Source organism: Microcaecilia unicolor, chromosome 1 (assembly GCF_901765095.1).
Source record: "Microcaecilia unicolor chromosome 1, aMicUni1.1, whole genome shotgun sequence".
Classification (NCBI taxonomy): domain Eukaryota; kingdom Metazoa; phylum Chordata; class Amphibia; order Gymnophiona; family Siphonopidae; genus Microcaecilia; species Microcaecilia unicolor.
In genome coordinates this window covers 140,830,696-140,854,474 of record NC_044031.1, presented here as the reverse complement: position 1 = coordinate 140,854,474, position 23,779 = coordinate 140,830,696, and the positions used below count along the sequence as shown (strand labels likewise).

General features: G+C 42.6%; 1 protein-coding gene across 2 annotated transcripts in view; it reads left to right on the top strand.

Annotated features, from left to right (window-relative positions):
- Positions 1-23,779, top strand: part of COL28A1 (collagen type XXVIII alpha 1 chain) — a 378,659-nt gene that overhangs the window by 191,331 nt on the left and 163,549 nt on the right. For both annotated transcript variants that reach the window (XM_030200920.1, XM_030200909.1), the window contains 2 exons: positions 20,648-20,716; positions 23,267-23,335. In XM_030200920.1, coding sequence (XP_030056780.1) covers positions 20,648-20,716; positions 23,267-23,335 — 138 coding nt within the window. The remainder of the gene's footprint in view (positions 1-20,647; positions 20,717-23,266; positions 23,336-23,779) is intronic.

Below are 23,779 nucleotides of genomic sequence, written 5' to 3'. Positions count from 1 at the left end.
CCAGTAGTACTAGAACCGCAGATTTCCCATAGACCCTCTCTTTCTTGCAGCCTCTACCATCTGTGTCATCGTCACAAGATGTAAAACAGAAAAGCCAGTGAAACAAATGCTCACTGCTCACTACAAAAGGTGAGACGTAAAAATATAGCACAATAAACTTGACAGATTTCTGTTTATATGCATCTTACAGAAGTCATTCAAATGTGTCTGCTTTAACTCATATTTTCCATGACACTTTCTCGAGTAAGAACACTGAGGAATAACAATTATCTAAGCAGAGATAGTGAGAATGGTGAAGAATTGGCTAAATTCCAGTTTATGACCTATATCATAATTAGTAAATTACAACAGTCCTCCTCAGGATATACCTGTGTAACACCTGTCTCAGTCCTGTACTTATTGAGCACTGGCAACACTCAATACCAGGGCTAAGTCTATGTTCCTTCTTCATATATTATTTCTTTAGCCCTAATATAGGTTCCTCAGTGGGAGGATGAAGGGGAAGAGAAGCTTAACCTCTGGGATCTGGGTGTATTATGTATACACTTATCTTTTAAATAAAAGAATGGCCAATGTGCTATTCCAGGATAACATCACTATGTCAGATGATGCAATAACATTTGAATATACGGTGTGAAGTCTTGGGTACAAGCCACTCTAGCAAGTAGAAATATTTGGCAGTGATCTGTTAAATTTTATTTTCTTTTGAGTCCTCTATAGTTTTTCCTGGGCTCTATGAATAGGAAACTCCTGCTTCTCGGTGACTCCCTTTCCCATAATTGGGATCATTTGCACGTGTTCATATACTTTCACTCTCTTGCAAATTCCTGCTTCATCTTTCTTCTCTGGGTGAACACCTTTAGTAGTACTTCTTCATCTGTTTACTCCTTTAATTTTGTTGGTAGCTAATAGCTAGTCTCCAAGTTGGGAAGTCCTGGTTACTTCTCATTTTTTTTCTCTCTTGGACAGAAGGGGTAGACTAAAGCTTCCTTCCAATGCTAACAGAATGTACAAAATGGGAAACTCTTCTGTCTAGTCACTGGTTCTGACTTTAACTATACATTGTACTGGCATTGCTAGCTACCTTTCTGACCCTTCCATGCCCTACCGCTCCACACATCCCACTCACTTTCAGTACAATAACCAATTTGTTATACGATCTCCAACAATCCATTGTCTAGACACAGCCTGACAAATGGCATTTTCAATCTCAGCTCCTAAGAATTCAGTCTTCCATTACCGGAGAAGTGAATTAAATCAGGCTCACTTTAAAACTGCTTTGAAAGCCCACCTATTTTTGCTGGTATATGGTGATGCATAGGGGTTCTGACCCTGGGAATTCCGGGAAACACTCTCTCTCTCTCTCTCTCTCTCTCTCTCTCTCTCTCTCTCTCGCTCTCTCTCTCTCTCTCTCTCTCCCTTCCTCCCTCCCTCCCTCTCTTCTTTTTTCCATTTCCTATTGATTTATTGTAGTTTATTTCTTTATATTATTTTAGTGAAGATTTTTTTCCTTTCTATATTTTTAATTGCTAATTTGCTATGTCCTTATCCAAGGTTGAAAGGCAGTATATTAAGACTTCAATAAGGTAAACTAAACTCATAACACAGATTCTGAAAGAACCCTACACCTGTATTTAATTGGAAACATACAGAGGATCCTTTAAAGATTTGCCTAGGAAATAGTGAATTTAACCACAAGTGAAAGTTTTTAGTGAATCATTCAAACTCATACGGTGATGGATAACTCAGACTAGCAAAAATAAATTCCAATAAATAAGAACTAATAATGTCTTCAACTCCCAGATTCCATTGTTGACACATAAGATGTCATTTCAACTATGAATATATGAATAAAGTATTATTACACAGAAAAGAAAATCAGTCTGTAATGCACGCTGAAGCTGAATCTCTTTGTTACTGAATATATTCATTCTATAAACTTTAATGTCTTTGTTTTGCTGCTTGAGGATAGCCATGGATTTGTTTTCAGGGTTGCACAGACTTAGTGTCCAATGTTCCCATCAATCTATTCCCATATGGCTTATTACAGGAACATTGGCATCTAAAGGGTTAAAACCCAGAATGAAGGAAGTTTATAGGAAACAGACTATAACTAATTTATTTGTTTGTTTATTTATTTATTTATTTATGCATTCCTGTATCCCACTATTATCGAAAAGCAAGTTTCGGTTCAAAGTGGCTTACAATTTACAGTGTGGTTAGTGTTTTTACAGTTTCACTTAAAGAGGACTTGTGTGGTTAGCTGTAGAAATTTTTGAAAAGGTGTATTTTGAGTTCTTTTCTGAACTGGAGGTAGTTGTAGATGGTCCTTATGGCTTTTGGTAGCGAGTTCCACCATTTTGATCCCAGGTAGCTGAATCCTGCTGTGTAGATGGTTTTGTATGTTATGTTTCTGCATTGGGTAGGTACAGAAGTAGGTAGCTTCAGGTTTCTGTACTTGTGTTTCTTGGTGATAATTACTATACACCGCTAAATAGGAGAAATACAACACAGAGAGGGATTTGCAGACCTGGTGAGAGAGGCTGAGTGACGAGAGGAGCTGTGCTGAAACAGCAACCTGCTGACATCATCAGGAGAGTATGGTATAAAGATCAGCGTGTCCCTGTGATGTGGGCAGGGGCATGCCCTAAGGGGCACATCAGATCCCTTGTGAGCCCCTTTGGAGCCCTGGTGGAGCCTACAACCCTGGTAAGTTTCTCACAATTTGAATGACTTCTCTTGTTTTAGACTTTCTCTCCTCATGGTTTGATATGGGAAAGCAGGCTAAAATCAGGTTCCCTTCTGTGAGCACTCCCTCTGCACCATGTCCTATTGATAGACATTTGATACCTCTTAGTAAAGGTAGCTCTTCTCCCCAGCCTGCTGACCTTGACTCTGGAGCATTTTTGAGTCCAGAGGAGAGATTTTCTCCCATACCACCTAGTGCTTCACTTGGCCCTTCAAAGGTGGGTCTGTCCCAGGAGGGCATTGGCCCTATGGAGGGTGGTCCTGCTATTCAGTTACCAGCTATAACGTCATTGACTTCTAGTTCTCTGAGGCCTGTTCAATTTCTAACTCAAGTACCCCTTGTTAAAGGAAAAACTCAGAGATAACTTTGGCTGATGTTTGGAAGGTAGTTAAGAGAACTGAAGTTATGTTGTAGGGCCCTGTGTGGCAGTTATATGATTTTTCATATCAAGTTATTTCCAAGATGGAGGATATGGATAATAAAATTACTCGATTGGATAACTCTCAAAAGAAGTTGGAATCTCAGGTTTGGATTTTGCAAAGGACTGGATCCTATGGGATCAAGGATAGTTTGTTTCTTCATAGACATTTGGAAATGTTATAAAACCAATGCAGAGCAAAAAAGTCTCAGATTCCTAAATTTTCTGATTTGCTCGCTTCTATCAGCTGAGATACTTTTGAGGAAATGTATGAAGAAAATCTTGCTTCTCTCTGATGCTGACTCTATGCCTATATCTAATTGCTCTTACCTTCCTGCTAAGGTGGTGAGAATGAATCAGGAGGAACTGGCACCTGGTTCTTAACACCTAGAGCTACTCTTTTAACTAGACAGAGTTCTTGGAAACCAGTCAGGATGATATTCTTACTCGTGCCACCCTCTTGGTTACGTTTTCTTTAGAATCTGATATTAGTTTTAAAGACATATTTTGGTAAAAAAAAGAATTTTTGTTTTATGGAAAAAACAGGTTTTTCATGATGTTTCTAGAGCAGCACAACTTAAATGTAAACAGTTTCTTCAGTTTAAATTGAGAGTACAAGCATTTGGAGCTAGTTTCTTTTTGAAATTTCCTGTAAAATGTATAATTACCTTTCCTGATATTTCTTATACATCTTATGAGCCAGAACAGTTAGAAAGACTGCTGTTAGACAAGGAGGCAAGATGATTCTGGGTGGTTTTTGATAAGAATTATAGGAATTTATGTAATTTAGCCAGGATTTATGGTTTAAACTACTTGTGGCTTAATCCTGATTTCCTGTATTATTATTGTGTTATATTTTACATAGTAACATAATAAATGACGGCAGATAAAGACCTGTACGATCCATCCAGTCTGCCCAACAAGATAGACTCATTTTACATGGTATGTGATACTTTATATGTATACCCGAGTTTGATTTGTCCTTGCCTTTCTCAGGGCACAGACCGTAGAAGTTTGCCCAGTACTGTTCTTGTACCAAGTTCTGAAGCTAACATCGAAGTCCCTTAAAATTTACACTCCAGCCCATCCCTATCTATTCAGTCATGATCAGGGCGTAGACCATAGAAGTCTGCCCAGCTCCCGTTTTGTTTCTAATTACCGGTGTTGCCACCCAATCTCCGCTAGGATTCCGTGGAACCATTCCTTCTAAACAGGATTCCTTTGTGTTTACCCCACACATGTTTGAATTCCATTACCGTTTTCATCTCCACCACCTCCCATGGGAGGGCATTCCACATATTCACCACCCTCTCCGTGAAAAAATACTTCCTGAGATTAGTCCTGAGTCTGCCCCCCTTCAACCTCAATTCATGTCCTCTAGTTGTACTGCCTTCCCGTCTCTGGAAAAGGTTTGTTTGCGGATTAGTACCTTTCAAATATTTGAACGTCTGTATCATATCACCCCTGTTTCTCCTTTCCTCCAAGGTATACATGTTCAGGTCAGCAAGTCTCTCCTCATACGGCTTGCAATGCAAATCCCATACCATTTTCGTAGCTTTTCTTTGCACTGCTTCCAGTCTTTTTACATCTTTAGCAAGATACAGCCTCCAAAACTGAACACAGTACTCCAAGTGGGGCCTCACCAACGACTTGTAGAGGGACATCAACACCTCCTTTCTTCTGCTGGTTATACCCCTTTCTACGGCCATCGCCTTGTCGCATTGTTTCTTCACCTTCAGATTTTCTTTTCTCTTTCACTCCTGTGATGTAGGCTATATTCTTTTCCTATATTTGTACTTTGTACAAATGGTGAAAAATCGCAATTACAAATAAATAAATATATACCAGTTTATGCACATCCTAAATCATAAATATGGCTCCTAAAATAACCACCATATTATCCACTAAACAATTCCTTAGCTTATATCAACTATAAAGTATTATTTTAAAAGGTAATAGCTGAATATATTAAATACAATAGGTTTTTACATGGTTTTCTGATTTGTACATTGATTAACATTTGTGGCAATTCTCTTTGGGATTTTGTATGATAACTAAATATAAATCAGATTCTAATGCATTTTGGAAGATGGCATACACTGACTTCAGGCATAAATGAGGTAGAATGACTACTGAGTAGATCATTAAAAAAGAAAATACTATTTTCTAAAGACATCTGGTAGTACACCTTTTTGAAAGCAATTCCCAGACAGTAGGAGATTTTGAAAAGCTCTCCTGGGGGATAAAGTTTACAGGTCTGCAGTAGTGCAAGTGAAGCCATCTGTTTGGCAGACTTTCGGAATTCAGAAATCAAAAAAATTATGTTCACAAGCTTACATTTTTAGATTTTTTTCTCTTTAAAAATCAGTAGGGGACTACCCTTTGACATTTCTTGACAGTCTCCTCTTTTCAGCCACAACATTTAAGAAGAGGAATCAAAAAAATCTAAATGTTTATCTTGGCACTACAGATCATTTCTTGTGTTACGACTTTCCTGTTTAAAATCTAGCTTAGATTTTGTTTCTACTGAAATAATGTTTTGCATACTTCAAGAAATGAATGCGATAGGCAGATGGTTTGTTCTGTTGAAGTGCATTTTATAAAACACATTTATACATTATAACTCTGCTCAAACTAAGCCCCCGGGAATGCTTATGCACAATGGCCCTTAATTCTATATATTGCACCTGAAAAATCGGTACTAACTAAAAATACGCTTAGCACGATTCTTTAAAGAGTAGGTGTCCTTTATAGAATCGCTCTTAGCTCTAAGCTGCGCCTAACGGTAGGCAGCTGCAATTAAGTCTGCTATAAGCAGGCTTAAATACTGGCACCTAAGTTAGGTGCGCTTAAGCGTGATTCTGTATCAATGTGCATAATATCTGGGAACAACCCCAGCAACACCCCTAAACACCCCCCCAAATTGTTATATGCGATAGGATTTAGTTGCATTCTGTTATAGAATTGGATATGCGTGTAAATCCTAATTATTGCCAATTAGTGCTGATAATTGTTTGTTAATTACCAATTATCAGTACTGATTGGCTTGTTCTTCAATTAAGTTGTGCACACAATTTAGCCATGTGACCAAATTAGTGTGCACAACTTAAGGCGCCATTTTCAGAATTTGCCGGAGCGTGCATACAGTTTTTCATCAACAAGCAGGACTGATCAGGCACACAATTGGTTGATGTCATTGCATGTCTCTGGAATGAAACAGTGCTCCCAGAGCTCAGAACTTGGTGTAAAGTTCTTTCTCCGAGGACAAGCAGGCTGCTTGTTCTCACGACTGGGTTGACGTCCACGGCAGCCCCCACCAACCGGAACAAAAACTTTGCAGGCGGTCCCGCATGCAGGGCACGCCCACCGCGCATGCGCGGCCGTCTTCCCGCCCGTGCGCGACCGTTCCCGCTCAGTCTTTTCTTTTCCACGCTGGAGAGAGCCGTGTTTGTCTCTCTCTCTGTCAGCCCCGGAAACCGGATCGCGCCTTCGACGCGAATTTTTTCTTTTTCGTTGTTTCTTTAATTTTGTTTTCCTTTTTCAAAAAAAAAAAAGAAAAGAAAACAATCTTTGTTTTTCTCCCCTCGTTTGTCTAGTGGCCCACCGGTCTTCCGGAGATGGCAGGGGTGAGCGACCGCGCGGGCAATCGGCCCCGGTCACTCCCTCTACCCAGGGCCATTGGGACCGAACCCTGTCGGACTTGATCCCTCGAGGCCGAGGGGGATCTACCTCCTCCTCTTCGGTAGCGCCGAGCGCCGATGACGGGCACTGGAAGAAACCCAAAAAGCACCGTCATTGGTCGCCCACGGCGCATGTGGCTTCCAGCTCCGGCTCCAAGGATGACTCGACGCCGAGGAAGCGGCAGCACCGGGAGGAGCGTTCCCCCTCGGTGGTAGAGGTATCGCTGCGTCAGGGCACGGGCACTTCGGTGCCGTCTCCTGTACCCGAGCAGATTCTGGCACCGGCACCTCCACCGGCCCCCGCGCCTTTCTCGACAGCGGGCCTTGACGAGTGCCTCCGAGCCATCCTTCCGGGGATCCTGGAAGGGCTGATGCGCCAGACTGTGCCGGCGCCGGGGGTGCTTGCGCCCCCAGCGCCGTTGATGGAGGCGCCGGCGTGCTCTAGCCCGGTGCCGAGGCCTTCGACGCCGACGCCGAGTCCCCGTCGATGGAGGGAGCTTCATCCCCGCCGGCGCGGGAGTCCACCGCTCGACGACGCTACCGAGGACTCGGTGCCTCAAAGTCAAGCCGGGCCCGGTTGAGGTCTGAGCTACAGGAGCTCATGTTCGATACCGAGGAAGAGGCCTCGTGGGGAGAGGAAGAGGACCCCAGATATTTCTCCTCAGAGGAATCTGTGGGCCTTCCCTCCGACCCCACTCCCTCACCGGAGAGGAAGCTCTCGCCACCTGAGAGCCTCTCCTTTGCCTCCTTCGTCAGGGATATGTCTATCTGCATTCCCTTTCCCGTGGTCTCTGTGGATGATCCGAGGGCTGAGATGCTCGAGGTCCTCGACTATCCATCACCACCTAGAGAGTCCTCCACGGTACCGTTGCATAACATCCTCAAAGAGACACTGCTTCGGAACTGGTTGAGACCTTTATCTAATCCCACCATCCCCAAGAAAGCGGAGTCCCAATACAGGATCCACTCAGACCCAGAGTTAATGCGGCCTCAATTGCCTCATGACTCAGCGGTCGTGGACTCTGCTCTCAAGAGGGCACGGAGTTCGAGGGATACCGCTTCGTTGCCCCCGGGGCGGGAGTCTCGCACTCTGGACTCGTTTGGGAGGAAGGCCTACCAATCTTCAATGCTCGTCACCCGCATCCAATCCTACCAGCTCTACATGAGCATACACATGGGGAATAATGTGAAGCAACTGGCGGACCTGGTCGACAAGCTCCTCCCGGAGCAGTCCAGGCCTTTTCAGGAGGTGGTCAGGCAGCTGAAGGCGTGCAGAAAGTTCCTGTCCAGGGGTATTTATGACACCTGTGATGTGGCATCTCGAGCTGCGGCCCAAGGTATAGTGATGCGTAGACTCTCATGGCTGCGTGCCTCTGACCTGAACAACCGCACTCCCTCGGTGAACCTTTTCGCCTCTCAGACCAACCACAAGCTGTCTCTGTTCTGTTCCAGACTACAGGCACACGGCAGACTAGCGTCGGATGCCTTTCTCCTCCATTGGGGGACCGGCCTCCTGTATGCTTATCCTCCCATACCTTTGGTGGGGAAGACCTTACTGAAGCTCAAGCAAGACCACGGCACCATGATTCTGATAGCGCCTTGTTGGCTCCGCCAGATCTGGTTCCCTCTTCTTCTGGAGTTGTCCTCCGAAGAACCGTGGAGATTGGAGTGTTTTCTGACTCTCATTTCCCAGAACGACGGAGCGCTTCTGCACCCCAACCTTCAGTCTCTGGCTCTGAAGGCCTGGATGTTGAGGGCGTAGACTTTGCTTCGTTGGGTCTGTCTGAGGGTGTCTCCCGTGTCTTGCTTGCCTCTAGAAAGGATTCCACTAAAAAGAGTTACTTTTTCAAGTGGAGGAGGTTTGTCGTTTGGTGTGAGAGCAAGGCCCTAGAACCTCATTCTTGTCCTGCACAGAACCTGCTTGAATACCTTCTGCACTTATCAGAGTCTGGCCTTAAGACCAACTCAGTAAGGAATCACCTTAGTGCAATTAGTGCTTACCATTATCGTGTAGAGGGTAAAGCCATCTCTGGAGAGCCTTTAGTCGTTCGATTCATGAGAGGCTTGCTTTTGTCAAAGCCCCCTGTCAAGCCTCCTGCAGTGTCATGGGATCTCAACGTTGTTCTCACCCAGCTGATGAAACCTCCTTTTGAGCCACTGAATTCATGCCATCTGAAGTACTTGACCTGGAAGGTCATTTTCTTGGTGGCAGTTACTTCAGCTCGTAGAGTCAGTGAGCTTCAAGCCCTGGTAGCTCATGCTCCGTATACTAAATTTCATCATAACAGAGTAGTACTCCGCACTCACCCTAAGTTCCTGCCAAAGGTGGTGTCGGAGTTCCATCTTAACCAGTCAATTGTCTTGCCAACATTCTTTCCCAGACCGCATACCCACCCTTCTGAATGTCAGTTGCACACATTGGACTGCAAGCGAGCTTTGGCCTTCTATCTGGAGCGGACGCAGCCCCACAGACAGTCCGCCCAATTGTTTATTTCTTTCGACCCCAATAGGAAAGGGGTCGCTGTCGGGAAACGAACCATCTCCAATTGGCTAACAGATTGCATTTCCTTCACTTACGCCCAGGCTGGGCTGACTCTTGAGGGTCATGTCACGGCTCATAGTGTTAGAGCCATGGCAGCGTCGGTGGCCCACTTGAAGTCAACCACTATTGAAGAGATCTGCAAAGCTACGACGTGGTCATCTGTCCACACATTCACATCTCATTACTGCCTACAGCAGGATACCCGACGCGACAGTCGGTTCGGGCAGTCGGTGCTGCAGAATCTGTTTGGGGTTTAAATCCAACTCCACCCTCCAGGACCCGAATTTATTCTGTTCAGGCTGCACTCTGAGTTAGTTGTTCTTCGTAGGTCAATTTCTGTTATACCCTCGCCGTTGCGAGGTTCAATTGACCTGGGTTCTTGTTTTGAGTGAGCCTGAAAGCTAGGGATACCCCAGTTGTGAGAACAAGCAGCCTGCTTGTCCTCGGAGAAAGCGAATGATACATACCTGTAGCAGGTGTTCTCTGAGGACAGCAGGCTGATTGTTCTCACCTACCCTCCCTCCTCCCCTTTGGAGTTGTGTTTTCTTCCTCATTTCTTTGCTTGTCATTCAACTGAGCGGGAACGGTCGCGCACGGGTGGGAAGACGGCCGCGCATGCGCGGTGGGCGTGCCCTGCGTGCGGGATCGCCCGCAAAGTTTTTGTTCCGGTTGGTGGGGGCTGCCGTGGACGTCAACCCAGTCGTGAGAACAATCAGCCTGCTGTCCTCGGAGAACACCTGCTACAGGTATGTATCATTCGCTGAGCGTGCATGGTCCGTCTCACATGCAGTGTAGTGGCATATCCAGACACAAATTTTGGGTAGGCCTATGGGTAAAATGGAATGGCATGAAATTTCCTTTCTCCCTCCTGCTCTCTTCCCCCCCCCCCCCCCCCCGCCCTCCTGTTCTCTGTCTCCTCCTTGCCCTCCCTGGCACCTCCGAACTAAACCTCAAATAAAAATACCGTAGTTGGCGTGGATCCCCCAAGCCTGCCAGTTGAAGACCTCTTCTAAAAGTGTCCAGAACTTCCTTCTGCCAAGCTTGGCAATTGACAGCAGCATTCGTGAGCTACCAACAGTGGCACTTTGTGCATGCTCAATCCTCACTTTGTCACGGAGGTATTTAAATGCATAGTAGGTGAATCTCTTTCAACTGAAGGGAAGTTTTGGCATGAGGGGCATGGGATGAAGGTGAAAAGAGATAGACTCAGGAGTAATCTAAGGAAATCGTTCTTTCTGGAAAGGATGGTGGATGTATGGAGGTGTTGGAAACAAAGACTGGATTTGAATTCAAGAAAGCATGGGACAAACTGCCAGTGATGTAGAAATACTCTATTATGTTGATCCTACATCTTTTGATCTTGCACCATTAAATCTTTATCCAAAGTAGCTGCCTGGCTGATCAGATGATTTGACTCTTCAGTCTCCAAAAAGATCAGGTTATGAGGGTAACAGGGAGTTCTGCTGTGCCTAACCTTTCTCTGCTCTTATTGGGACAGCAGATTGTATTGATCTCTACATTTAAAATTGTTGATGTAATAATTGATAGTGAATTATTTTCAACTTTATATAGTCTCTGTTGTACAAAACATTTTTTGCCTTCTGTTAAATTCAGTATATTCAGGCTCTATCCACACACACATTCATTCTTTTGTCACTAGTCGTTCAGACTATTGTAATTCCGTTTTCAATAGAGTTGGCAACTTGCTCTTAAAAGACTTCAGATGGTGCAAAATACAGTTTCTGCATAATGTAAGACTTATGGACCATGTCACTCCTTTGTATGTTGAGCTATAGGGTCAAATTCAAGATCCTTGGTATGTCCTTTAAAACTATACTTGCAGGTCTTCCCACACTTCTTTCATAAGAACATAAGAATTGCACTTCTGGGTCAGATCAAGGGTCCATCTAGCCCAGTATCCTGTTTCCAACTGTGGCAAGTCCAGGTCACAAGTACCTGGTAAAGTCCCCAAAAGTATCAAGATTCCATGCTACCTAACTCCAGGGATATGGTTTATAGACTTTTCCTCCAAGAATTTGTCCAAATTCTTTTTAAATCCAGCTAAATTAACTGCTTTTGCCACTTGCTCTGGCAATGAGTTCCAGAGCTTAACTATATGTTGAGTAGAAAAAAAAATTATCATATTTGTTGTAAATGTGCTACTATGTAATTTCATGGAATGTCCCCTAGTCTATGTAGGAGGTTAAATGAAAAGTAGTACCTCCACTTCCATAATTCATAAACAGATGGCAGCACTGACATGCTACATGTGTTTACTTGTTCTTTGAAATCTCTTCCTTCACCTCGTTTGACAAGAAGTGTCTCTGTGAAGAGGGGGTTTTGCTGTTGCTTGTGAAATGAAAGCATGCAGTGAGCTTTCATTAGTGCAATTTAAGCAATGTGCCGTGATAGAATTTTTGCCTGTGGAAGGAGTCCTTCCAATTGAAATTCACCACTGCATGCAGGTTGTTTATGGCAATGACCATGTTGATGTGAGTACTGTACATCTCTGGACCAAAAAATGTAAAGATTGTGGACCAGGAGGGGCTGATCTGTACGATCAAAAACTAAATGGACAACCCATGACAGCAACAGATGAGTCTTACATGAGAAAGATTGATGAACTTGTAAAGGGCAATTGGAGGATCACTCAAAATGTTAAATTACAACCCTGACAACTTTGAAAGAACCTGCTCCTTTATTACGTAGTCATGCACACATGCTGTAATGACATTGGCCTGGTTGTTTCTTTGTAGCCTCAGGCTCTGGTGAGCACAGTTAACTTTTACAGGGCTCCTGGACTCTCCCCCACTTGAGCCCCAGCCCAGAAGCATTCCACAGAGACCCTGTACAATCTTGATTGTTGTGACGGGACTGATTTTCTAAGTTCTCAATTTTTTCTATCCATTTATTTTATGGTTTTGCAACTTTATGTACTCTTTTGCACCTCAGACACCGCTTCCTCCCACTGCTTGAATCACTGTTCAGGTTCCTCCATCCATCATGTCATACTTTCTGCTTTTGATCTGCCATAGTCTATTGTATATAAGCAGTGGAAGGCGATGATCTGCAAACATGCAAAGCAGTAACACATGAAGCAGACCAGCAGTGATGAAGAGAAATGCAATTTATTAAAACAAATACCCGACATGGCCATGTTTCGCCCAAAGGCTGTATCAGGGGTGAAAACTACAATACAAACATTTAAACCAATTAAAATTGTGAAAAATCACTAAATAATAATCAAATCATATATTAAAAATATAAAAAATAAAAATGCAAAAATAAAAATTCTAAAACAATACAAATAGTGATATAAAAACATGTAGTCAGAGTACTTGCAAACACAGGATAGTTTGTGTGGTGAGCATAACATTAAGAATTGTGTTTCCAAATATGTAAACATGTAATCATTAAAGATGAAAACAAATAGCAAGCATAGATGACTACATGCATAAGTGTATAGGTGGTACCAGCAAAATACAGCAAATTTCACAAAGTGAATTCAGTGCATCAGTCAAATACATACAGATTATAACTCAAATAGGGAGGTACCAAAAAGGATACATACCTATTGGAGAATCAGGCGTGGATGCTGTTCAAAAATACCATCCTGGAAGCCCAGGCCAAATATATTCCGCGTATTAAAAAAGGAGGACGGAAGACCAAACGACAGCCAGCATGGTTAAAAAGTGAGGTGAAGGAAGCTATTAGAGCCAAAAGAAAATCCTTCAGAAAATGGAAGAAGGAACCGACTGAAAATAATAAGAAATAGCATAAGGAATGTCAAGTCAAATGCAAAGCACTGATAAGGAAGGCTAAGAGGGACTTAGAAAAAAAGATTGCGCTGGAGGCAAAAACACCTAGTAAAAATTTGTTTTAGGTATATTAAAAGCAAGAAGACGGCAAAAGAATTGGTTGGACCGATAAACGCTGAGGGGTAAAAGGGACGATCAGGGAAGACAAAGCCATAGTGGAGAGATTAAATGAATTCTTTGCTTCGGTCTTCACCGAGGAAGATTTGGGAAAGATACCGGTGCCAGAAATGGTATTCAACACTGACGAGTCGGAGAAACTGAATGAAATCTCTATAAACCTGGAGGATGTAATAGGGCAATTTGACAAATTAAAGAGTAGCAAATCTCCTAGATCGGATGGTATCCATCCTAGAGTTCTAATAGAATTGAAAAATGGACTTGTGAAACTATTGTTAGTGATATGTAATTTATCTTTAAAATTGAGAGTGGTACCAAAAGATTGGAGGATGGCCAATGTAACGTTAATTTTTTAAAAAGGTTACAGAGGAGATCCGGGAAATTATAGACTGGTGAGCCTGACATCGGTGCTGGGCAAAATAGTAGAGACTATTATAAAGAACAAAATTGCAGAGCATATTCAAAAGCATGGATTAATGAGACAAAGCCAACATGGATTTAGTGAAGGGAAATCGTGCCTCACCAATCTATTACATTTCTTTGAAGGGGTGAACAAACATGTGGATAAAGGGGAGCCGGTTGATGTTGTGTATCAGGATTTTCAAAAGGTGTTTGACAAAGTACTTCATGAAAGACTCCAGAGGAAATTGGAGAGTCATGGGATAGGAGGTAGTGTCCTATTGTGGATTAAAAACTGGTTAAAAGATAGAAAACAGAGAGTAGGGTTAAATGGTCAGTATTCTCAATGGAGAAGGGTAGTTAGGGGGGGGTTCCCCAGGGGTCTGTGCTGGGACCGCTGCTGATGCTCAAAGTTATTCAAAGAGTCAGCAAAGTTGTTAAATCGCAAGAGGATTGTGAAAAATTATAAGAGAACCTTATGAGACTGGGAGACTGGGTGTCTAAATGGCAGATGACGTTTAATATGAACAAGTGCAAAGTGATACAAGTGGGAAAGAGGAACCCGAATTATAGCTACGTAATGCAAGGTTCCACATTAGGAGTCACCGACCAAGAAAGGGATCTAGGTGTTATCGTTGATGATACGTTAAAACTTGAATTGCTCAGTGTGCTGCGGCAGCTAAGAAAGCAAATAGAATGTTAGGTATTATTAGGAAAGGAATGTAAAACAAAAGTGAGGACACTATAATGGCTCTGTATCGCTCCATGGTGCGACACACCTCGAATGTTGTGTTCAATTCTGGTCACCACATCTGAAAAAAGATATAGTGGAATTAGAAAAGGTGCAGAGAAGGGCGACAAAAATGATTAAGGGGATGGAACAACTTCCCTATGAGGAAAGGCTAAAGCAGCTAGGGCTCTTCAACTTGGAGAAAAGACAGCTGAGGAGAGATATGATAGAGGTCTATAAAATAATGAGTGGAGTGGAAAGGGTAGACGTGAATCGTTTGTTTACTCTTTCCAAAAATACTAGGACTAGGGGGCATTCAATGAAGCTACAAAGTAGTAAATTTAAAACAAATCAGAGAAACTTTTTCTTCATTCAATGTGTAATTAAACTCTGGAATTCGTTGCCAGAGAATGTGGTAAAGGCAGTTAGCTTAACGGGGTTTAAAAAAAGGTTTGGCCAGCTTCCTAAAGGACAAGTCCATAGACCATTATTAAAATAGACAGGGGAAAATCCACTGCTTATTTCTGGGATAAGAAGCATAAAATGTTTTGTACTTTTTTTGGGATCATGTCAGGTATTTGTAACCTGGATTGGCCACTGTTGGAAACAGGATGCTGGGCTTCATGGACCTTTGATCTGAGCCAGTATGGCAATACTTCTGTACTTATGTAATCCTAGCAGACTCTCTCCTATTAGCCAAAATCTATTAAAAACAGCCTAAAACTCAAACAGGTAAAAAAGCATTGATTTAAAAATCCCAACCTATAAATACTGGTCTAAAAAAAAATAAAAAGCAAAGGGTTACTTACAGAACAACACCTTCTCTTCAGAGTGGAAGCATCTCCATCACACAGGCAAAAATTAAGAATCTGCCATGCTGTTTGCAACTGCTGATTTTATTCATTGTAAATAGGGTCAGAGGTCAGCACTCAAAAGACTTATTTTCTAACAAAAAAAACTTTAAAAAGCAGTATTTATGCTTTGGAACTTCAAATAAAAGATAGTTCTTACTCAAGTGTGCACAAGCAAGGCAAAATCAATCTTTTACACAAAAACAAAATGCAAATTTGTATCCCTTCTTAATCCTCTCACCTTTTGTAAACTGTACCCAACAATTTCTTCCTCTCCATCTGTTACCCTTTGCACTTCCTCTCTCTCTTGTCTCCCATCCCTTTTACACAATCCCCTGTCCCTTATCCTGTTATCCACTTACTTCCCCCACCCTCTCATACGCACTACCTTCTCTTCCCCCTGTTGTTCCCTCTCTTCCTATCCTGATCCTAGACTACACTCCCCTTTCTGCCCCATCCCTTCACTCTTCCCCTCTTGTTTCTTGAACTTTCCTCACTCTGCCCATCACCCCTTCTTCCCCCTACTCCCCTCCTTCTATCCTACCCTGACCCTATCCTTCTTCTCTTGCCACCGTAAACTCTTCCCTCTGACCCTCAACCCCTCCTTTCTATACTCCTTTTTGCTCCCATTCCTTCTCTCTTATTTCAAAAACGCCACCTTCTCTCTCTCTCTCTCCTTCCTTCCTTCCTTGAACTCCCCATTCTGTGCCTCCCACATGACCAGGCCAAAAAGTAATAGAAAAGGCTGCATAAAAATTACTTAAAACTACTATGTCAATACTAACTTCTACCAAGAACCATTTGCCACACTGAGAATTGGTAGCACAGCTTTGCAAAAAAAGTCCTAAATTTTTAAACTTTGTTGTTTAGTTTTTAAAATATGATAGGGTGATGTTTTATTTATTTATTTATTTATGTATTTATTGCATTTGTATCCCACATTTTCCCACCTTTTTGCGGGTTCAGTGTGGCTTACAATACGTTATGAAAGCTGGAAATACAGTTTGTTACAACTCAGTTATGGATTACATTGTGAGGAGTTATGCGAGACAAAGTCAAGTATCATTAAGGAATATAACAATGGAAAAGATCATTGAAACATTGGAAAGGAAACAACGGGAAACTAAAAGGGGCAATACATTGGAAGGAAACAACGTGAAACTAAAAGGGGCAATATATAATGACAGGAAAGCATTTGGTATACATTTTCTGTGAGTAAAGGTATGAGTGTGGTGAGATTAGGGGGGATGAGAATTCAGAGTGGCTGTAATGATGCATTATTGAACAGTGAGTGTGGGCTTTATGTGTTTTGGTTCTTTCCGTAATTTTCTCAAAAAGATGGGTCTTCAGTAGTTTGCGAAATATGGTTTGCTCGTAGATCGTTTTCAGGTTGCGCGGCAGTGAATTCCAGAACTGCGTGCTCATGTAGGAAAAGGTTGACGCGTGCAGCGCCTTGTATTTCAAGCCCTTGCAATTAGGGAAGTGGAGGTTGAGGAAAGTTCGGGATGATCTTTTAGCGTTTCTGGGTGGTAAGTCTATTAAATCAGACATGTAGGCTGGGGCTTCACCGTGAATGATTTTGTGGACTAATGTGCATACTTTAAAAGTAATGCGTTCCTTGAGTGGGAGCCAGTGTAGCTTCTCTCGTAAGGGTTTTGCACTTTCATATTTTGGTTTTCCAAAGATGAGTCTGGCTGCTGTATTCTGGGCTGTTTGGAGTTTTCTCAGTATTTGCTCTTTGCAACCTGCGTATAGTGAGTTGCAGTAATCCAGATGGCTGAGAACGAGGGATTGCACTAGGCTGCGAAAGACGGATCTTGGGAAGAATTGTCTTATTCTTTTCAGTTTCCACATGCAGTAGAACATCTTTTTGGTTGTGTTGTTTGCATGAGTTTTGAGTGTTAGGTGGCGGTCGATAGTGACTCCAAGGATTTTAAAGTTCTGGATTGTAATTTCTTTGTCAGATAATTCTTTTAAGGGTCGAAGTGTGGATCATCTTATTTTGCAGCTACCATATTTGAAAGGTGTAAAATAAAGATTGCTATATGGTCAATCTTTAGTTTTCCATGCCATTAGAATTTGGAACTTTTTTCCACAGGTTATTCATTCTTCATCCTCTTATCCATAGTTTTGGAGAAAACTAAAAATGTATCTTTTTGCAAAAAATGATTTGTGAATTTAGGAAATTGATGTGTATAGTTATACATAAGTTATACTTTTTCTTTTGGTATCGATATACTTGTTAAGCTTGAGTCTTGCACCTTTTCTTAAGAGATTTGACAGGATACAAGCCTCTAGTATAGTATAGTGTGGTATAGTATTTCATGTTGTCCACGATAACACCTGGATTCTTTTAAATGTAAAGGGGTACACTAAACAGCTAAGAAGATAAGAATAGCCATACTGGGTAAGACCAATGGTCCATCTAGCCCAGTATCCTGTTTCCAACAGTGGCCAATCCAGATCACAAGTACATGGCAGAAACCCAAATAGTAACATTCCTTGCTACCCATCCCAGGGCAAGCAGTGGCTTCCCTATGTCTATCTATAGGTTGGGGTGTGGTTAACACCTGCCACCCTGTGCTACCCCATAGTGATGTCTATCAGGCTTATTTTCGAAAGAGAAGGGTGCCCATCTTTCGACACAAATTGGGAGATGGGCGTCCTTCTCTCAGGGTCGGCCAAATCAGCATAATCAAAAGCCGATTTTGGGTGTCCCCAACTGCTTTCCATCACAGGGATGACCAAAATTCCCGGGGACGTGTCAGAGGCGTAGCGAAGGCGGGACTGGGGCATGCCTAAAAGATGGGTGTCCTCAAGTGATAATAGAAAAAGAAGGGCGTCCCTGACGAGCTCTTGGGCAACTTTATTTGGTTCATTTTTTCTTACGACCGAGCCTCAAAAAGGTGCCCGAACTGACCAGATGACTACCGGAGGGAATCGGGAATGACCTCCCTTGACCCCCCCTGTGGTCACTAACCACTTCCCACCCCAAAAAAACAACTTTAAAAACTTTTTTTGCCAGCCTGAAATATCATACTCAGGTTCATCACAGCAGTATGCAGGTCCCTGGGGGGGGGGGGGGGGGGAGGTATGTGTGTGTCAGCGGAGGCATAGCGAAGGCGTGGACGTTCTTCTTTCAAACATTTTGGATGTCCTGAACTGCCCCCCCCATAGGGACGGGCAAATTTCAAGGAAGTGGAGCGGAGGAGTGGTCTAGTGGTTAGAGCACTGGTCCTGCTATCCAGAGGTGGCCAATTCAAATCCCACAGCTGCTACTTGTGATCCAAAATCCAAATAAATAAAGAGGGTGTCAGAGGCATAGCAAAGGCATGGACATCCTTCTCACAGAAACATCCAGGCATAGACATCCTTCTCACAGAAACATCCACATTTTGGCCGTCGCAGGGACGGAGGCATAGCAAAGAACATCCTTCACCCCATACTCTAAAAAAAAAAAAAAAAAGGCCCCAACAAGCACTTGGACGTTTTCACCTGGACTTGTATTTTTCTAAGGTTGTAGATGGCAATTTATTTAAGGTTGTAGACGGCTATTATACACGCAGCTTGTCTGCATGTATGAAGCCGTCTTTGGCATGTGCAAAGCGGCCATGCATAATGCTTGGCTGCTCTGCACTGGCTTCCCCTCCTTAGGAAGGAAATTGTGTGCAAATGAGCTAACAGTGAGCAGCTCATTTGCATGCGATTTCCTTCATGAATGCCCGTTCCTTTCCAAATCGCTAAGGGATTGGTAAGTGAAGGGCTTTTTCCGTTCAGTTACTGCATCAGTTAGTCCACTGCAGTGCCTCCTAGGGTGCCCGGTTGGTGTCCTGGCATGTCAGAGGGACCAGTGCACTATGAATGCTGGCTCCTCCCATGACCAAATGAGTTGGATTTGGTCGTTTTTGAGATGGGCATCCTCGGTTTCCATTATCGCCGAAAACTGGGGACGACCATCTCTAAGGTCAACCATCTCAACATTTATGTCAACCATCTCTAAGGTCGACCTAAATGTTGAGATTTGGGTGTCCCCGACCGTATTACCGAAACAAAAGATGGCCGTCCATCTTGTTTCAATAATACGGGTTTCCCTACTCCTTCACGGGGACGTCCTGCGAGGACACCCTCAGGAAAGCTTGGGCGCCCCATTCAATTATGCCCCTCTATGTGTTTATAGTGGGTAAGAAGAAACAACTGTTGTTTATTCTTTTCAGATAAAATTGTTAACATTAATTACATTAAATTTAAATTAAATTAAAATTGTGACCTGCCTTTCTAGAAAAAAATATCTCTACTCTTCTTTCAAAAACAAAAAATCAAAATGTACAACTAATTAGGTACTTCATATTTACAGTGTATGTTGGCTTAAGGGTGTGAACTGCTGAGTTTTTCAGATGATTCTTTTTGTCTTTTGTTGCCTGGGTAATTAATCAGTTACCAAGGCAATTCCTCAGTGATAAAAATTACTTTTTTCACAGCACACATTTTTTGCTGCAGGAGAAAGGGGTGCAGTGGTACTCTGGTACTCATGGATCCCACTGGTGCAGTATCTTCAAAAGGGAAAATTTTTTTTTTTTTTTGTTACATTTGTACCCCATGCTTTCCCACTCATGGCAGGCTCAATGTGGCTTACATGGGGCAATGGAGGGTTAAGTGACTTGCCCAGAGTCACAAGGAGCTGCCTGTGCCTGAAGTGGGAATTGAACTCAGTTCCTCAGGACCAAAGTCCACCACCCTAACCACTAGGCCACTCCTCCACTCCACTTCCTTTTGAAAATGACCTTTCGGGGTCATGGGTACTTTGTAAGCTACCTTGATACTTTAAAAATTACTCTCCAAATGGTTAGAAAATATTACCAATCACTCTGATTTATTAGCAGCTTGTAAACATCGGAGCCCCTAGTTCTCAAATTCTGCAGAGATTAAAATATTTCTTCTGCTGCATCATTTCCCATGATTCCCTTCTGGCAGTGGGTCATCAGGGAATCTTTATTTGCACACCAACTACTATCTCCAGTATTCCCGAGTGACTGTTTCTCTCACCTCTGTTCTTCCTCCACCATATTCTTTACCCTCCCTCCTGACCTGATGCCATACTCTTCCTCCCTTCTTTTCAGGCCAAGCCCCTACATTCTTTCTTCCTCCTGCTAGCATCATTTAATTTCTTTCTTTTCCTATGTGCTCCTACAAGCCTGCCACATTCTCCCTTTCCCCATTCCACCCTCCCTCCCTTCCCCTCCTCTGGTCCCACCTTCCAATACACTTTTGCCCTCCCTTTACTATGTAACTTGGTTCTCTCATGTTGCTCATTTTGGTGGTGTAATTTATCTTTGTTTTATACAGGGTAATCTGGGCTTCCCTGGTCTACCTGGTGCACCTGGACCAAAAGGAGATGGCTATCCTGGTGTATCAGTAAGTGTTGTTGTTCAGTCACTTGCTTTGGTAGAAATCATGAATGCAACCTTAGTAAGAGCACTGATTGAAAAATGATCACGTACATAAACCAATCAACTGATTGGCCATCTCTCTCTGATTAACATGTTGGAGCAGATAGCATAATATCAAATGAGGAGGGCAATTTTCAAATAAATTACTGGTATAACTATTTCTGCTGGCATCAAATTTTCAAAGAGAAACTCCATAAGGTTTTCAAAATTGTCCCTGGAATATGTTTTAACTACAACCAACAATTATTCCATTTAATTTCCATCTAATACAGTGCTGAGATGCTTTACTGATATAATTCATATATTCATTGAGAAAATTCTGGTACAACTACTGATCATTATTATTATTATTATTATTAATTAGCATTTGTATAGCGCTACCAGACGCACGCAGCACTGAACACCTGACACATAGAGACAGTCCCTGCTCAATAGAGCTTATAATCTAAAAATACAGACAGACAAGACAATTAAGGGCGAGGGAAGTACTGGGTGAGAAGGAACAAGGGGAGGGCAATTGAGTAGTAGCTAGGAGCCAAAAGCAGTGGTGAAAAGGTGGGTTTTCAGCATAGATTTGAAAACAGGTAGAGATGGAGCTAGACGTACAGGCTCAAGAAGTTTTTCATTGGTAGGTCACATGAACAGAAATGTATTTGTTTATGGGCCGAGGCCCATGGGCATACCCAATAGCCTATTTTGGAGGTCCCAGGGATGGACTGGCAGGGCCACAGTTCCCCCCCTCTCTCCCGCATTAAAAATAGTACCTTTGGTGTCAGGGATGCTGAAGCCCTGCCAACTGAAGTGATCTGCTGCCCAAGCCACCCTCTCTCCCTCATGCTGCCTGAGGGACAAGGAAATCAGTGGCATGCCTCCAGCTGCCAATGCCAGCACTCTGCGTAGTGCCAGCGTCTGCATCTGAAGCATGCCACTGACTTCCTTGTTCCTGAAGTAGCAGGAGGGGGAGGAGGTGGCTTGGGTAGCAGATCACTTCAATTGGCAGGGCTTTGGCATCTTTACCAGTCATTGAACTGGTGCTGCAGTTATGGAGGGGGCCTGAGCCCAAAGTGGTGGTGGTGGTGGGGGCATCTGGCCCTATGTGCATTTTTTTATTGGCATACAGCAGGGTCAGGAGTTAGTCAGAGTAGATGCCAAACCTGGTTTGGCAACGTGCCTACTGCTTGTGCAATTTGACTCTTGTCCTGTTGATCCATTGGCAGTAAAAGTACAGTACTGCACCATAACTGGAGTATTGTGGAAGTAGAGCAAGAGGTGGAGGCAACTTCTTGCTGCAGTGGACCACCTTTTCCTCTCCCTATATGTTTCAGTGATGTTTAAACTGTATAGCACTAAACAGGAAGTGCTTGCATGTGCTGCAGCAACAAGTAGAAATCAGAGCAAGTGCTGGCACTGGATCAATGAGAGGGAGAATGCTATAATTCTCAGGTGGGTCATACCACAAGGTCAGGCAGGCAACATTTTGCCGACAGGCTACATGTTGAAGGCCTGGATTCCAGAACTTTTGTTCAAGAATAAAAAACAGTAAATTCTGTTTATATTTCTTGAGTTGTGGGTTTATTTGTGAATCAACAGAAAATCTATCACTCAAGAAATATGTTCCCAGGTAGCTTTGCAGTGAATTTTTGCCACATACCACAGAATTTAAAGACAAATATTTATTACGCTACTCTGGTCCTAGTTACATTGGCTTCCGGTAAAGGCTAGAATAAATTTTAAGTTATTAATGTTTGGTTTTAAAATTCTGTATTGCCTAGGTCTGTCTTATCATTGTGATACAATTTCTTTATATTCTGCCATAGGACCGCTATGTTCGGCACAAGAAATTAGGCTAACAATTCCTTTGAATTCGGTAGGCCGAAAATCCACAACTTGGTAGAGATCTATTGTACGCAGTAGCCCTGATCTATGGAACAAACTACCATGTTACCTAAGAGAGATTAAAAGTTATAATACATTTAGGAGGTGCATCAAAGCTTAACTATTTGATCTTTACTACCTTAACAGACAGATTAATGTTATTTTTTAATCAATCGCTATATATAATTATGATGTTATAATTCGGGAGAATGGCCAATTCTTCTTCTTACTCTTTTGTAATCTGCCTTGAGCCGTACTTGGGCTAAGCGGAATAGAAGTGATCATATTAGATTAGATTAGAATTTGGTAAGATTAATAGTCCTTTATAAGCTCAAGGGGACTGGAGCTCTTTTTAGTAAGGCCCCCTCACACCAACACGAATAAATAATTATGGGGAAATGGGTCTAATTAATGAACAAAATTGAAGTTCCTTTAAACTTCATCCTTCCAAGTATTACAGGATCTAGAGGTCACAAGTAATTTATGGTTGCACTACTCTGATATTTTACACTAACCACACTAATAAAAATATTTCAGATGGAGTTATTACCTGATTTCTGTGTTCTTTTACTGCAGTATAGCTGGATCCATTGCCATACAACCATGATAACTAGCTTGTTTGTTTGGTGCTGCTTTCTAGGGACCACCAGGACTGCGAGGCCTCCCAGGACCACCAGGTCAAAAAGGAACAGGAGATCCTGGACCCAAGGTATTATAATGTCTATTTATTTTAAATGCATACTATAATTTGTGACATAGCATAAACTTTAAGATGTACAAACAAACCATAGCTCAGTTCAAAACCATTCAAATAATAACTTCCAAACCTCTTTGTAACTTAAATACATCTGTTTATAGCACCAATCATAAAAATAAACTAAAACTAAAGATGTTAGAGTGAATCTCTTCATTAAAAGGAAGGAAAAAAGGAAGAAAATAGACCTTAGAGTTTTACTCAGGAAAGATAGGGGTCAATATTCAAAAGAGTTAGGGACAGTCTGGGGATGGAATTAGGGCAAGGGAAATGCTCCAGCACTGAATATCCAGGATTAGCTCAACCCATGGCTGGAATTGGCTTGCCAGCCTCTGAGCACTGCGAGCTGAATGTTACCCCCCTAGTTCTTTGGCTTTACTTCATATCGGTCCTAAAACA